Genomic DNA, 13,062 nt, shown 5'->3' with positions numbered 1-13,062 from the left:
TTAAGGAGGGAAACCAGTAGCTTTTAGCAGGGGAAGAATGGCTGTAATCTGAATTTGCCATTCAGTTGCTTCTCTCAGTTCTCCCTCCCTTCCCAAGCAAAACTTTTTGAGTTTAAAATCACTTTGGAACTTGTGAGTTTGTGAAGCATTCATGCATTGCTGTTTTAGCAAGGTCTTCAATTAGACAAATAAGGCTCTGCCCCCTTTAAGCATTTTCTACTTTTTTAAAAAAGCAAAGGCTTCCTGCTCTGGCTTTTTGCCTTGAGGTACCATAGAAAGTCTAAAGGCTGCTTCGTACACAAATCCAGCCAGTCTGATCAATATGGAAGTAGGTGTGAAAGTTGGAAATTCCCAGAAGTGTTGAAAGAGATGCCTCTGCAAATGGGTTAGTTGCAGGATGTTTTTTTTAAAAAAAACTTAGGAAAGTTTTGTTTTAAATTTGATTTGGTCAACAATATGCTTTGCTGCATATCCAATTATCATTACAGAATTGAACTGAAACAAATACACTAAGTTAGGATATGGTGAATAAAAATAAGTGGAATGTTAAAACAAACCTTTTATTTTGTGTATTTAGTATAGCGATACTTCCTTTCTAGACAGTCAGGTTTACAGTATCATGCCACTGATTAACAGCACTTTTACTCTTTCCTGTCCTGCACTTCTACAATTTATTCCCCCCCCCCCTTTACATCAGAAATAGGAAGGTTGTGACTGTCCAGAAGATGATGAACTCCAAACTCCACTTAGCCACAGCCAGTCTGGCCAACCCTTGGTAACAATGGGTGTTGCATTCAAACATGTGGAAGCTGCTGTTCCACACCCCTTTACACTGATCCTCTTGCTCTCTTATTTGCACTCCAAAACAAAATGCTCAGTGCCTTTTTACCCTGCTAGTAAGTTCATCTCAATTAAAGGGGCTTCCCCTGAAGAGATGGAGGAAAACCTCAATGGACATTTGAATGTATTTTGACTTTATTTTCCTACACAGTTCATGGCCTTATGAATAAAAACCAGGGTGGAGAGACTGCAAGAGGAAGTGAGGATTAGATTGCCATGCTTGGCGTATACACAAATCAGTACAGCTTCTGCGAATCCCTGGTAAGTTGGAGCAGGGCTTGTAGTATACTTCAGCATCAGCTGGTGTGCAGAATTTGGGCACACGAGCCAGTTCCCAAGCAGAACTGAAGAGTCAACTCTCCACCCATCAGCTTATTCTGCTTTCTGCAGCCCTTTCTACCTGCCCTCATGCCTGATGTTACATATGACATCAGAGCTTTTTGAAAAATAAATGTGGTATCCTGAAAAAAAATTAGTATACATTTAGTTTAAGGTGTCTGGAAAATTTCTTCTACTGTGAATAAAAGTGTATAACTGAACTGGAATAGTTTACCTTCCTTGGAAGACTTTTCATTTGAGGTTTTAAGCAGAGGATCACGCCTTCTGGCTTCCTGTATTACAATATGAAAGCATACAAGCTCCATTTATTTCAGCAAGATTGGGTTAGGGAAAAGTGATTGTAAGGTATTCAATTCCATGATATCAAAGGTATATAAAGTGTCAGCCAAAACATTTAAGACTTTGACTACATGCTTGTAGGAAGCCTCTGCTGCTTTCGACGATTTCCTGTTTCTCTGAACTCTTCCCTTTGCTTCAAATATTCAGCCTTGCATTCTTCATAAAACGCTGGATCATTGTAGCTAGAAGACAAGCAAAATGCGTTCATTAGGTCTAACAATTTCTCTACTCGATTTTAGTTACTAAACTACTTAAATACATGTAGGAAATGGTGCAGGGAAAGCAACAACAGCGATACTGATTCTGTGGTAGGTATTCTATGTGAGTGTGCAACCATAGCTGGTGTTTACTTCTTGCTCATTTTTAAGAGAAGGCAACTCATTAGCCTGCTGTTGCAGAGATGTGTGAAATGTGTGTAGGAGACTGCATTGATACCTACACCCCACAACCACAAATTGATAGTTCTTGTTGAAATGCCTGCAAGGGTGTGTGTGTGTGTGTGTGTGGGTGTGAGAGAGTGAGTGAGAGAGAGAGAGAGAGAGTGTAAATCACCTTCCTTCTAATACTTAGCAGTTGGACCTTCTCTTCATCCTGCTACAAATGATAGGGAAGGGGTGTAGAATGCAATATATGGTCCAAACTCATACGAAAAGAGGAGTACGAGAGAAAAAATAGTACTGCCTTGTTAATTCTAGGGTCTGTGCACTTGCAAAATGGAACTTCAGATTCTCCGCCTTGCAACCCTCCATTACACCCTCAATCTTCCCCAGAGGGTTAGGCATGTGTAGGTGGGGGGGGGAGATGAAGGTGCTGTTAGGAACTAAGGCTCACACAACATTGGATTTAACCCTGCGTCCCCTTAACAAAGCAGGCAACCTCAGAGCAGAAGGCTGCATTTCACAATAGCTGCTTTGTTCTTAAAACTGACTAGAAACTTACAGCGGGAGGCTCCATCACTTTCCAAGCAAGTCTCTCTGACTGTTGTAAGTGGCAGTTCTCACACTGCCAGGAAGTTCCTCCAAATGTTTAGTTGAAAAACCCTTTCTTGTAATGTGAATCCATTGGTTCAGTTCCTACACCCTGAAGCAACGTACATTTGCATCCCACGTTGCATCCCTTCAAATATCTGAAAATGGTTGTCATATCACCTCTTAATCATTTCTCCTCCAGCCTAAACTTTTCATCATAGGACTGGGTCTTCAAGCTTTTTAATGTGACAGAAGATGCAATGGTATAACCTAGGTAGATGCTTTATCAAGTAAGTGAACCAGAAGGGTAACAGCCCATACAAGTTATAATCAGGGCATTTTTTTTTAAGTACTCAGTAGTATGGAGTAACATTTTTTTTTTTTTGCTTGCCACGGCAGCCATTTTGTGCTGGCACACCTGACACTTAATATAAGAGTACTTGCATCTCACTTGTTACAAAAAAGAGCACTGTTAATGCTAGTATAGATACCGTATTTTTTGCTCTATAAGACTCACTTTTTCCCTCCTAAAAAGTAAGGGGAAATGTGTATGCGTCTTATGGAGTGAATGCAGGCTGCGCAGCTATCCCAGAAGCCAGAACAGGAAGAGGGATTGCTGCTTTCACTGTGCAGCGATCCTTCCTGCTGTTCTGGCTTCTGAGATTCAGAATATTTTTTTTCTTGTTTTCCTCTTCCAAAAACTAGGTGCGTCTTGTGGTCTGGGGCGTCTTATAGAGCGAAAAATACGGTACATCTAGATTTTGTATCATATACTACCTACTGAGACTAACATGATCTATCTTGTCAGCTTCTAGAGACCACTTTATTTTTAGTCCTCTTCTAAATTAGCTCACTCAAACACACACACACACACACACACACACACACACACACACACACACACCAAGAGGTATTAGATTACTCTTCCTTTAATTTATTGCTTGGTGTGGACTTATCTCCATGCATTGTACTTACTAGCCAGTGACGCATTCTTTCAGGGCTGCATTTTCTTCTCTGCATTTTACCACCATCAGAATGCCTGAATCCTGGCAACATTTGGTGAAGGCTGAAACAAAATTTGGGACAACTGGGGTTATACTGAATAACGTGTTAAGTGTAAATAGGTTGTGACCCTTGCTCTTGATCAGTAGTCTAATACAACTTCACTGCAGCAAAGTACACATTCAGCACAGTAGTGTACTTAACTTTCTGAAAAATGACAGAGGTCTATCACACAACTATCGCCCTAAACACGTGGAATGTCACTTGTTTGAAAACTGCTTTGTGCACTAAAGCAGAATGCAATACTGGTAATACTGTAGAGTGTTTTTGCGCTATTGACTGGCCACAGTATTAGAGACAGTATTGGACTACAGGGATATTGGCTTGATTTAGGAATAAAGTTTTACATCAGAGGCGATAAACCTGTGGCCCTTCAGATGTTGGAAGTCCAACTTCCACCAGCCCTTGTCAGTATGTCCAATGGTGAGGGATGAAGGGAGAATCTGATGATAATGCCTATCCCCAGTCTATTCAAGAAAAAGATTGAATACCATCTCCTCCTTCACTACTATACATATTACATAACAATTTGCCCAATGGGCAACCCTTTTATGTGCAGGAAGATTTAGATAATTTTCAAACAAGCAGTTTTGCCAATGCACAATCTCAAGGACTGTTCCACAGTACAGCATGTAGACGTGTTTAAAGCAACAACACCCACCCCACCTTCATTTGCTAGTAAATTACTCTTCTTCATCTTTGCACCGTGAGTTTTATCAATTTAACTGTTACAACGAACTTGCTCCTATTACAATGTGATGTAATATTCCATACAAAATGGACTAAACTTACATGTCCCAAAATAGTTCAAGAAAACAAAACAAAAAGCAACATTTATATTGGGACCAAAACAAAGCAGACCATATTGCCTCAATAAACCAGCTGTTCTATGTCAAATGGGTTTGCTGTAAAATCTTTCTTAGTCTGGATGAATAATAAACACAGTGTAGGCTATACATGCACACAGCCTGACCTTTTGATTGTGTTAGCTTCTGCTAGGGTAGTAGTGGAAGAGGGCTTGAAAGGGGCTAGCTGTGGACATTTTAAAACCCTGTGCACAGTATTGTAATACCCTGCCATCACCCTAAGCTTGCCAAACAAGGTTTCCGCTCTTTATCTATTCCCCTCCCCTTACAACTTTATGTCCTTACTAGAGCACATGGGGAAAACTCCAAAGTTCCTCTAACCCTTCCCAGGAAGCTCAGCCAGATATTGCCCGTCACATAGTCTCGCTAAATAATATCACTTTTCCATGCTGAGGTAGGGAAGCAGCCAAACTGTGCTCATGAGGGATTTCATCTTCCAGCAGTAGCCGCAGGTCTCAAGGCTGCCTGGTGATCAACCCCTGGTGCTGCTCAGCTTCGAATGACTAGAAACTCGGCCGTCACTACATTGGTGCACTGAAAACACATGGATGTAAGAAGAGCCCGGCTGCATAAAACCAATGGCCCACCTGGTCCAGCATCCTGGTCTCCCAGTGACTAATCAGATGGCCATGGGAAGCCCACAAGTGCAGGAGCACAAGGGGAGGAGAGAAGGGCTCCACTGTTCTGATGGTGTGTGTGTGTGTGTGTGTGTGTTTAGGCTGTTTTATCGGTACTCTCCAAATGCATCAAATGATTCCAGCCATTTAAAATGTGCATTGGGAAGCTGTCCAAGTCACTGATAATGCCTGATTGTATTAGTCGAAAATAAAACAAGCCTTCGCGGAGAAGTATTTTCTCACTTGGTGACCGCTCTGATCTTCAAGCTTAGCCACTCCTGGCCTGCTGCCTTGAGCTTTTTGTAAGGTCTTTCTCACTTGTTTAGCAACAAGGTTGTAATTAGGCTCCCCCCACCCCCGCCGCTTCGCACTGTGTAACAAATTAACACTGCTCATACTTGGGAGTGATCTTCAATACTACTAAACTATTTATGAAATGGTATTTATTCTGTAACAAATTCAGGAGGTGAAACCCTTCTCCTTTTCATACTGCTTTCAACAAGTCAGGGCCCGTGTGATAACACAGCGAGACACTGATTAGCATTTTGCACCACTGATTCCGATGGACCACTTCACGCAAGCCTGTTTTCTTTTGCAGATACAACTTCCGTGTCTGAAAGCCCATTGTGTCTCATGACGTGCGATAAACACACACATGTATTTTGCCATATGCAAAATCCAGAAGGTGACCAGCTCTCGTATGGTTGTCACCCAGGACTTCTGGCGTGCAAAAAAGCACTCCTGGCATCTTCTATGAAGCCAGAAGTGCTCAGATGGCAAGAGTGCTATTATTTATCCTCCAGGAAATTCCTGAAAAAGGAATATTCTGTCTCCTAGTGGGCTTGCAATAGTTCTGATCAGTGTTGAATCCGGAATATAAATGAGAGCTCTGGTGTTTAAGGGGATAGTTTAAATAAAGAGCACTTCTGATCAATGAAAACTGTTAACCTGCTTAATTGGGTTAAAAATATCTATTTTTAAAAAAAAAAACATGTCTGCATAAACACTGAAAATGGCAAGCACTGAGTTATAGGACATTTCTCTCTCACACACAGTAAGGCAGGCATCAGAAACCTGTGGACCTTTAGATGTCATTGAACTCCGAAGTCCTCCATTAGCCCCAGATAGCATGACCAATGGTAAAGGATTAATATCAAGATGTAATGCAACATCATTCGGCGGGGGGCATCCTACAATAAGGAATGCCTCTAAGATGTCATATACTGCTTAATCAAAATATCTCTAAGTGGCATACATAATAAGATTGTGCCTGCTACGATCATATGCAGATCATCCGAAAAAAGAAATAAAGGATGCTTTTTTCTACAGTACTGTTGTTTATATGTATATGCAAATTCAACTGATGAATGAATGAGTTACTAAACTCAGGCTGATATGCTATATATGCTTTAGCTGGTTGTAAACCCCATTCAATGTAGTAGGTCTTACTTTGGAGTAAACAGATTTGGGATTGCATTGTCAAAAGTAAAATGCATTTTCTTCAGTGACAATCCTGTGTGCTCTGCATTTAGACATGTCAGAGTTCTGTGCTGGTAACCAAAAGCAAGACCAAGGAATCTAGTAACCTAAAAACGTTGAAGCCCTCCATTTCACATCTGGCTCTTAAAATATAATGTGTATCCTAGATATACACTGTTTCTCTCATTTCATATAAACACAGCGGATATAATAAGCTGTAAAAAATGTTGATGGGATTCTCAAGCTTAACATTTGGTCTAGAGAGCAATTGGATTTCTGCTTTCCCACTGGCAGTGGCCAGCTTTTCTTCTCCTTTTGCAATCATTCCCCCTGAAAGCTGTGAAGTAAAATACACCCACATGCACACCAAATAAAATAAAAGCCGAAGACAACAGGAGGTCCCTCTCACTTGTTAGCTCACCAGCTTCAGTTGGTTAAAGGTGTGATGTCCTAGTGAACGGAGCCTGAACTGCTACAGAGAGCACACCCCAGCTTCTGAGCAGCCCTGCCTGAGCTACACACAGCCACGGCCACACACACAGGAAGCATCATTACAAAGTGATAAAACTGCTTCCAGCTATATGGTTTTAATGTTGTTAATGCTAACTAAAAAGGAAAAGAAATAGGGAGGGAGAGCAGGCACGGGGAATATAAGAATCCTACCATGCGAATGTATCGCACAGCTTAATTGCTGGCTTCTGTATCCCAAACCCTTTTAAATCCCGCAAATACTGGCGGGGGGGGGGGGAGAGCTACAAAAGACTAGCTACACAAATGTTAACTAGATTCAAGTCCAAAAGCGATGCACCTCTCACTTTTATTAACCGATTTTGAAGCTTCTTTTCTCTGGGCAGAAAATTCAGAACAGCTATAATTGAAATCCACTTTGGGTGAGGGGGATAAAATCGATTCATAAATCAAGCAGAAAACCAGGTGTATACAACTCCCAAATATTAAAATTAAGTTCCAGGAAATCAACCCCCTATTCCCCGTTCAGCTTTACTTATTTCCCATGTTGTCAATAGAAGGCTCATCTACTTGGAGGACAGACCAAAGATGAATATTGCGTTCCCCATGTTTTCACAGTATTTTCCACAAGCTACCAATTGAGATAATAACTGGAGGGCACTACCCTTTTCACAATCAGGCGGCAATCTGCTGACATATACTGCATGCTGAGTGAGGAACAGTTGGCCTTTCAAGTCTAGTCTCGCACTGCAAGAAAAGGAGGGACGAGGCTATCCAATAATCCATAAACCATCGTTTGTATTTTTGAGCCTACTCTTAAAGAAACAACAACAACCCACAAGGTTTGTAGCAAAATAACGAAACTTAGCTTCCTGTGGTTTTATTTTTGTTTTTTAAGCTACCATATAACAGATGTGGAAAACATGCAGCTTCCGTATGGCTGCACGTTTGTGTGGCTTATCGGTTTAGAAATGTTGTTTCTCATTTTAAAAAACAAAACAAATTGCTTTTCCAGCCTTCATGGGTGTAGAGCTATGTTTAGAAGCATACAGTGGTACCTTGGGTTACATACACTTCAGGTTACAGACTCCGCTAACCCAGAAATAGTACCTCGGGTTAAGAACTTTGCTTCAGGATGAGAACAGAAATTGTGCTCCGGCGGTGCGGCAGCAGCTGGAGGCCCCATTAGCTAAAGTGGTGCTTCAGGTTAAGAACAGTTTCAGGTTAAGAACAGACCTCCGGAACGAATTAAGTACTTAACCCGAGGTACCACTGTAGTAGCAAAACAGAAGAAAAAAAGCTACATTCATGTGTTATTTTTATCTATTAACATCATTTATTTATTTATTCTTATTTATTAATTTTGTATACTGTAACACTTATTTTATGTGAACCTAGGAATCTTTAGTTTTGAATGTACATATACCTGCCCCACCAAGTAACCTGGTTAATTCTAGTGTTTGAATCATTTTGAGCTTCCATGGCAACTACTCAGTCACTTACTGAAGTAAATTATAGAATCATAGAATTGTAGAGTTGGAAGGGGCCCTAAGGGACATCTATTGCAGCCCCCTGCATGGCAGGATTTTAACTAGATCATACATGACAATCTCTACTTAAAAATCTCCAAGGAGAGTCCATTACCTCTCATGAAAGTCTGTTACACCACTGAATACAGTGGTACCTCTGGATGTGAACAGGATCCGTTCTGGAGCCCCGTTCGCATCTGGAGTAAAACGTAAGATGCGACTGTGCATCTGTGTGTGTCACGTTTTGCTGCTTCCACGCATGCGCGTGACGTCATTTTGAGCGTCTGCGCATGTGGCAAGACCTGGAAGTAATGTGCTCTGTTACTTCCAGGTCGCTGCGGAGCGTAACTTGAAAACGCTCAACCTGAAGCACATTTAACCCAAGGTATGACTGTAGTTCTTACTGTAAGAAAGTTCTTCCTGATGTTTAGTCAGAATCTCTTGTAGCTTGAAGCCATTGGTTCATGTCCTAGCCTCCACAGAAGGGGAAATCAGGCTTGCTCCATCTTCCATGTGACAGCCCTTTAGATATTTGAAGATGACACTGTGTGTATATATAGCAATTAATGTGCTTTAATAGAGCTATACTATTTGCCCTCACAGAGAACCATCCACCCTGCAAAGGTAAGTCACTAAGGGTAGCGTTCCCTGTTTTACAGCTACTGAGCCAATTCAGCAGGTGTGTGTGGCTTGACCAAACCTATCAAATTAATAGGCATTTTTGCAGCCAAGCATCCCACATACAAAGTCACTTTATAGCACTCAGGTTTCTACAAAAAGGAGGTTCAGTGCGCAACTATAGTGGGGATGGTGTTTTGTTTATTTAAAGAAGGCAAGATTCACAGGCCAGGAAAGCTCAAAAAGTGGTGTTGTGCATGCCTTTTAAAATTGATAAGTCCTATAATATTTAATATGCAAAAAGGTATCCCACTGTTGGTTATTTTGGTGTGTCAATTTTGTGGAAGTGAGGAACCTTCACAACAAAGTATTAACTTCATTAAGCTTTTTTTGAAACAAGAAAACTGATGCTAATCTCATGTCAAATTACTTAATGCCAACTAGCATTTATATAGCACTTCTGAGAATATTCAAAATGTAACATCTCCGACAATCCTTGCACCAACCTTGTAAAGTAGGTCAGTGTTGCTATTCCCTTATGCAATTTTTATTTATTTATTTATTTATGTATTTATTTTACTGAGAGAGGCTGTATAGTTTAAAAGAACATCAAACAACTTATAAACTGAAACACTGTAGAACGGTCTTCTTGGATCTAACTAGGATATGCATTCATTTTGGGAAAGTTCAAATAGTCTATGGAAGTACACAAATGGAGATTAGTACCATCTTCAGCTACTTTGCTAATAAAGGTTTTGCTGCTATTCACACTAGAGGAACACAGTATATCAAATTTTAAAATGTTCATAATGTAATAAGAAAGTGCCTCACTCAGATTTATGATTTAATTGTAATTCTCCCCTATACACTTAGCAAGTAAACCACTGCCAAAGTAACACTGGCGATTTTAGGACCTGCCTCTGTGGTTTATATATAAAGGGTTTACAATTTTACTACTTAAGAGCTGGTCCTATGGAGGTGTTACCTCACCATTTATATTTTCTTCAACACTTATGATATTGCTATCACACTCTTAAAATAAGAAAATCTACCATGAACCAGAACAAGCCTAAAGTTAGCCCCCCCCCTTTTGAACCAAAAAGAAAAAAAAGGAAAAGGAAAAAAGCATATCCCCTAAGATTCACATCATTCTTTTTTGCTGTACGATTCAATTTGGGGGTGGAGAGAGAGAATCTGGAGTGATTAGGTGCTACAGAGTATTGGGTATTTGAAATCATGTATTTTGTAAGACATCTAAAGGCTCATACTTAATGACTGAAGCTATAAACATGCTGATTTTTTAAAAATAAAATAAAAACAAAGTTAGGTCTTTGACTTTGTGATTTATTAACTTGTTATTTTGAAGATTACACATTGTGCAAAGAATGGATTTACCGGTGCATTTAATGAGGCAAGTAGAAGGTACAGCAAACATGAAAAGACTGTTCTGAATTGTAGTGTGTGAGCTATTTGATATTTCTGACACAGTACAAAAGGCGGCTTCTCTGTAGATTGATCACGGTTCGGTTAACATCACTGAATATCTAATACCTCCAACTCAATTAATTCTCACCTGATTAAGATCAGACTGATATTCAAACTAAATCATCTCTCCAGTCAAGTAGAAATCAATATTTCTTATTTTACTTTTAAATTATAGCAACAAATAAAATATACACATCGCCGTGTGCCAGGAGTGGCTTTTCCCAGCTTGGCCCACTATGGCATGCATAACAGAGCTGATTAAAGAATTATTCTAATTTGAGCAAGGACATATAGAAAAAAACAAGATTAAATCCGAATATGGCGAGATGGAAAGAAGTAATTATAGGGCAAGCAGAAGATTGACATAGCATAAACTCTTATTCTCTAAAAATTTACCTCATTTGTCAGATCTGAACATCCATTTGCCTTCGCGTTCATGCCTGCCATACTATGTTTATAATCCCATATTAAATAATGAGCCTCTACCCTACCTCCAACAAAGTCCCTACAACAAACCCAGCACATCTTCCTTAACAGAACCATTTCAGAAATTGGCACATGTGGAAAACTCTAGAAGGACAGGCGAAAGAAAGACCAAGAGCCTACTAAAAATCAAACTGTGCTCAAATTGAACAGGTCTCTTTCTCTGCCAGCCCCGCAATCTAACCTTACTCCACAACGCAGCCACTTTATTTCCTTCTGGTAAACTGGGGTATTCTGAGCTATAGGCTCTTGTACACCAATCCTACATATGCTACCACTCCAGCAAATACAGTGGTACCTTGGTTCTCAAACGCCTTGGTACTCAAACAACTTGGAACCCAAACACTGCAAACCCGGACGTAGGTGCTCCGGTTTGTGAACTTTTTTCAGAAGCCGAACATGCTCCGTTTTGATTGTTATGCTTCCATTTTGAGTGCCACACTTCCGTTTTGAGAGTTACGCTGAGGTCTGTCTGTTTTTGTTAGTTATTTTGCATTTTTGTTTTGCGCCTTTTTTGTTTTGTTTTTGTGACTGTGTGGAACCCAGTTCAGCTACTGATTGATTGATTGATTGAGTGAGTGAGTGAGTGAGTGACTGCAGTACATTATTGCTTTCATTTTACGGATCAATGATCTTGTTAAGATAGTAAAATTCATGTTAAATTGCTGTTTTAGGGGTTGTTTTTAAAGGTCTGGAACAGATTAATCCATTTTGCATTACTTTCTATGGGAAAGTGCGCCTTGGTTTTGGAACGGACTTCCGGAACAGATTTAGTTTGAGAACCAAAGTACCACTGTACCAGCTTGCGGCACTAGAGCAGCAGCTGAAATTAAATGGCACAGTACTAGTCACTCTAGGGCAGGAGTACCCAGGATGATGTTCTCCAGAGGTTATGGACTACAGTTCTCATCATTCCTCACCACAGGCCATGCGCAGCAAGGTTGGGGGTTGGGGAAAACTCACAAGCACACCATCCTCAGTGACCTTCAGCTAACACATACAAGCAGAGTTACGACAACACAAAGAGAACAATAGGGGAACTAGAAAAAGGGATGGTCCCGAATCTTCAGTTTCTTTTTGAACTGTCAGAAGTGCACATGTTCATTATTACATAATATTTGCAGTGAACACCCCATTTTGTGACCTTGTTTTGGTTTTTAAAACAATCTCTTAATTATTGCACGGATGCTTTGCCACAAAAGACAAGCAAAGTGTTATGGTAGTATAGTGTTACAGCACCAGAATCAATTATTATAGTATTATATTGTTATAGCACTATCTTTTCTGGCTTCTTTGTTTTAATGAAAGCGTTGTAGTAATAATTAAAGGCAGATTCAAAATAAACAAATGGGGCGGTCGTTTAGTGAATGTGTGCTAAGTTTCTTTTTCTTTTTTGATATTTTCCCATTTTTTAACAGTGTTGTTTACATTTAAATCATTTTCAATTTTTTACACATCTGGGATTACTTGAGTCCCCGGGCTTCCCCCCTGCCCCCAGTTTCCAATATTTGTCTAGTCTTTCTACTGCATCTAATTACATTTTTCAAATTGTTTTCGGTCCACTTTTAAATTTAACCTTATTACATTATAAGAGCTATAACAATCCTGCTAACATTTTAAAGTATCTACAGTGATCTTTAAGGTACTCTATAAATTTGCCCCACTTTTTATTAAATTTCTTATCATATTGGTGTCTGATCTTCACGATCATTTTTGTCAATTCAGCATAGTCCATCATCTTGTTTATCCATTCTTTGTGTGTGCTAAGATTCAACTAGCCCAAGACACAGCAGCTATGTCATGCCCACTGGTGTGGACAGAATGCAGTGGGATGCATATATAGCAGAATGCAATACAGTGGTACCTCGAGTTAAGTACTTAATTTGTTCCAGAAGTCTGTTCTTAACCTGAAACTGTTCTTAACCTGAAGCACCACTTTAGCTAATGGGGCCTCCTGCTGCTGCCCCGC

At 40.1% G+C, this 13,062-nt stretch overlaps 1 protein-coding gene across 2 annotated transcripts in view; it reads right to left on the bottom strand.

Annotated features, from left to right (window-relative positions):
* Window positions 1–953: 953 nt before the first annotated feature.
* Window positions 954–13,062, bottom strand: part of CMC1 (C-X9-C motif containing 1) — a 40,184-nt gene continuing 28,075 nt past the window's right edge. For both annotated transcript variants that reach the window (XM_053409873.1, XM_053409874.1), the window contains 2 exons: window positions 3,462–3,552; window positions 954–1,700 (listed from right to left, as the gene is read on the bottom strand). In XM_053409873.1, the coding sequence (XP_053265848.1) occupies window positions 1,586–1,700; window positions 3,462–3,552 (206 nt within the window). In that variant the 3' untranslated portion in view covers window positions 954–1,585. The remainder of the gene's footprint in view (window positions 1,701–3,461; window positions 3,553–13,062) is intronic.

Source organism: Podarcis raffonei, chromosome 12, assembly GCF_027172205.1.
Source record: "Podarcis raffonei isolate rPodRaf1 chromosome 12, rPodRaf1.pri, whole genome shotgun sequence".
Classification (NCBI taxonomy): Eukaryota; Metazoa; Chordata; class Lepidosauria; order Squamata; family Lacertidae; genus Podarcis; species Podarcis raffonei.
The sequence above is the reverse complement of the archived record's forward strand: the minus strand, read 5'-3'. Positions and strand labels throughout refer to the sequence as shown.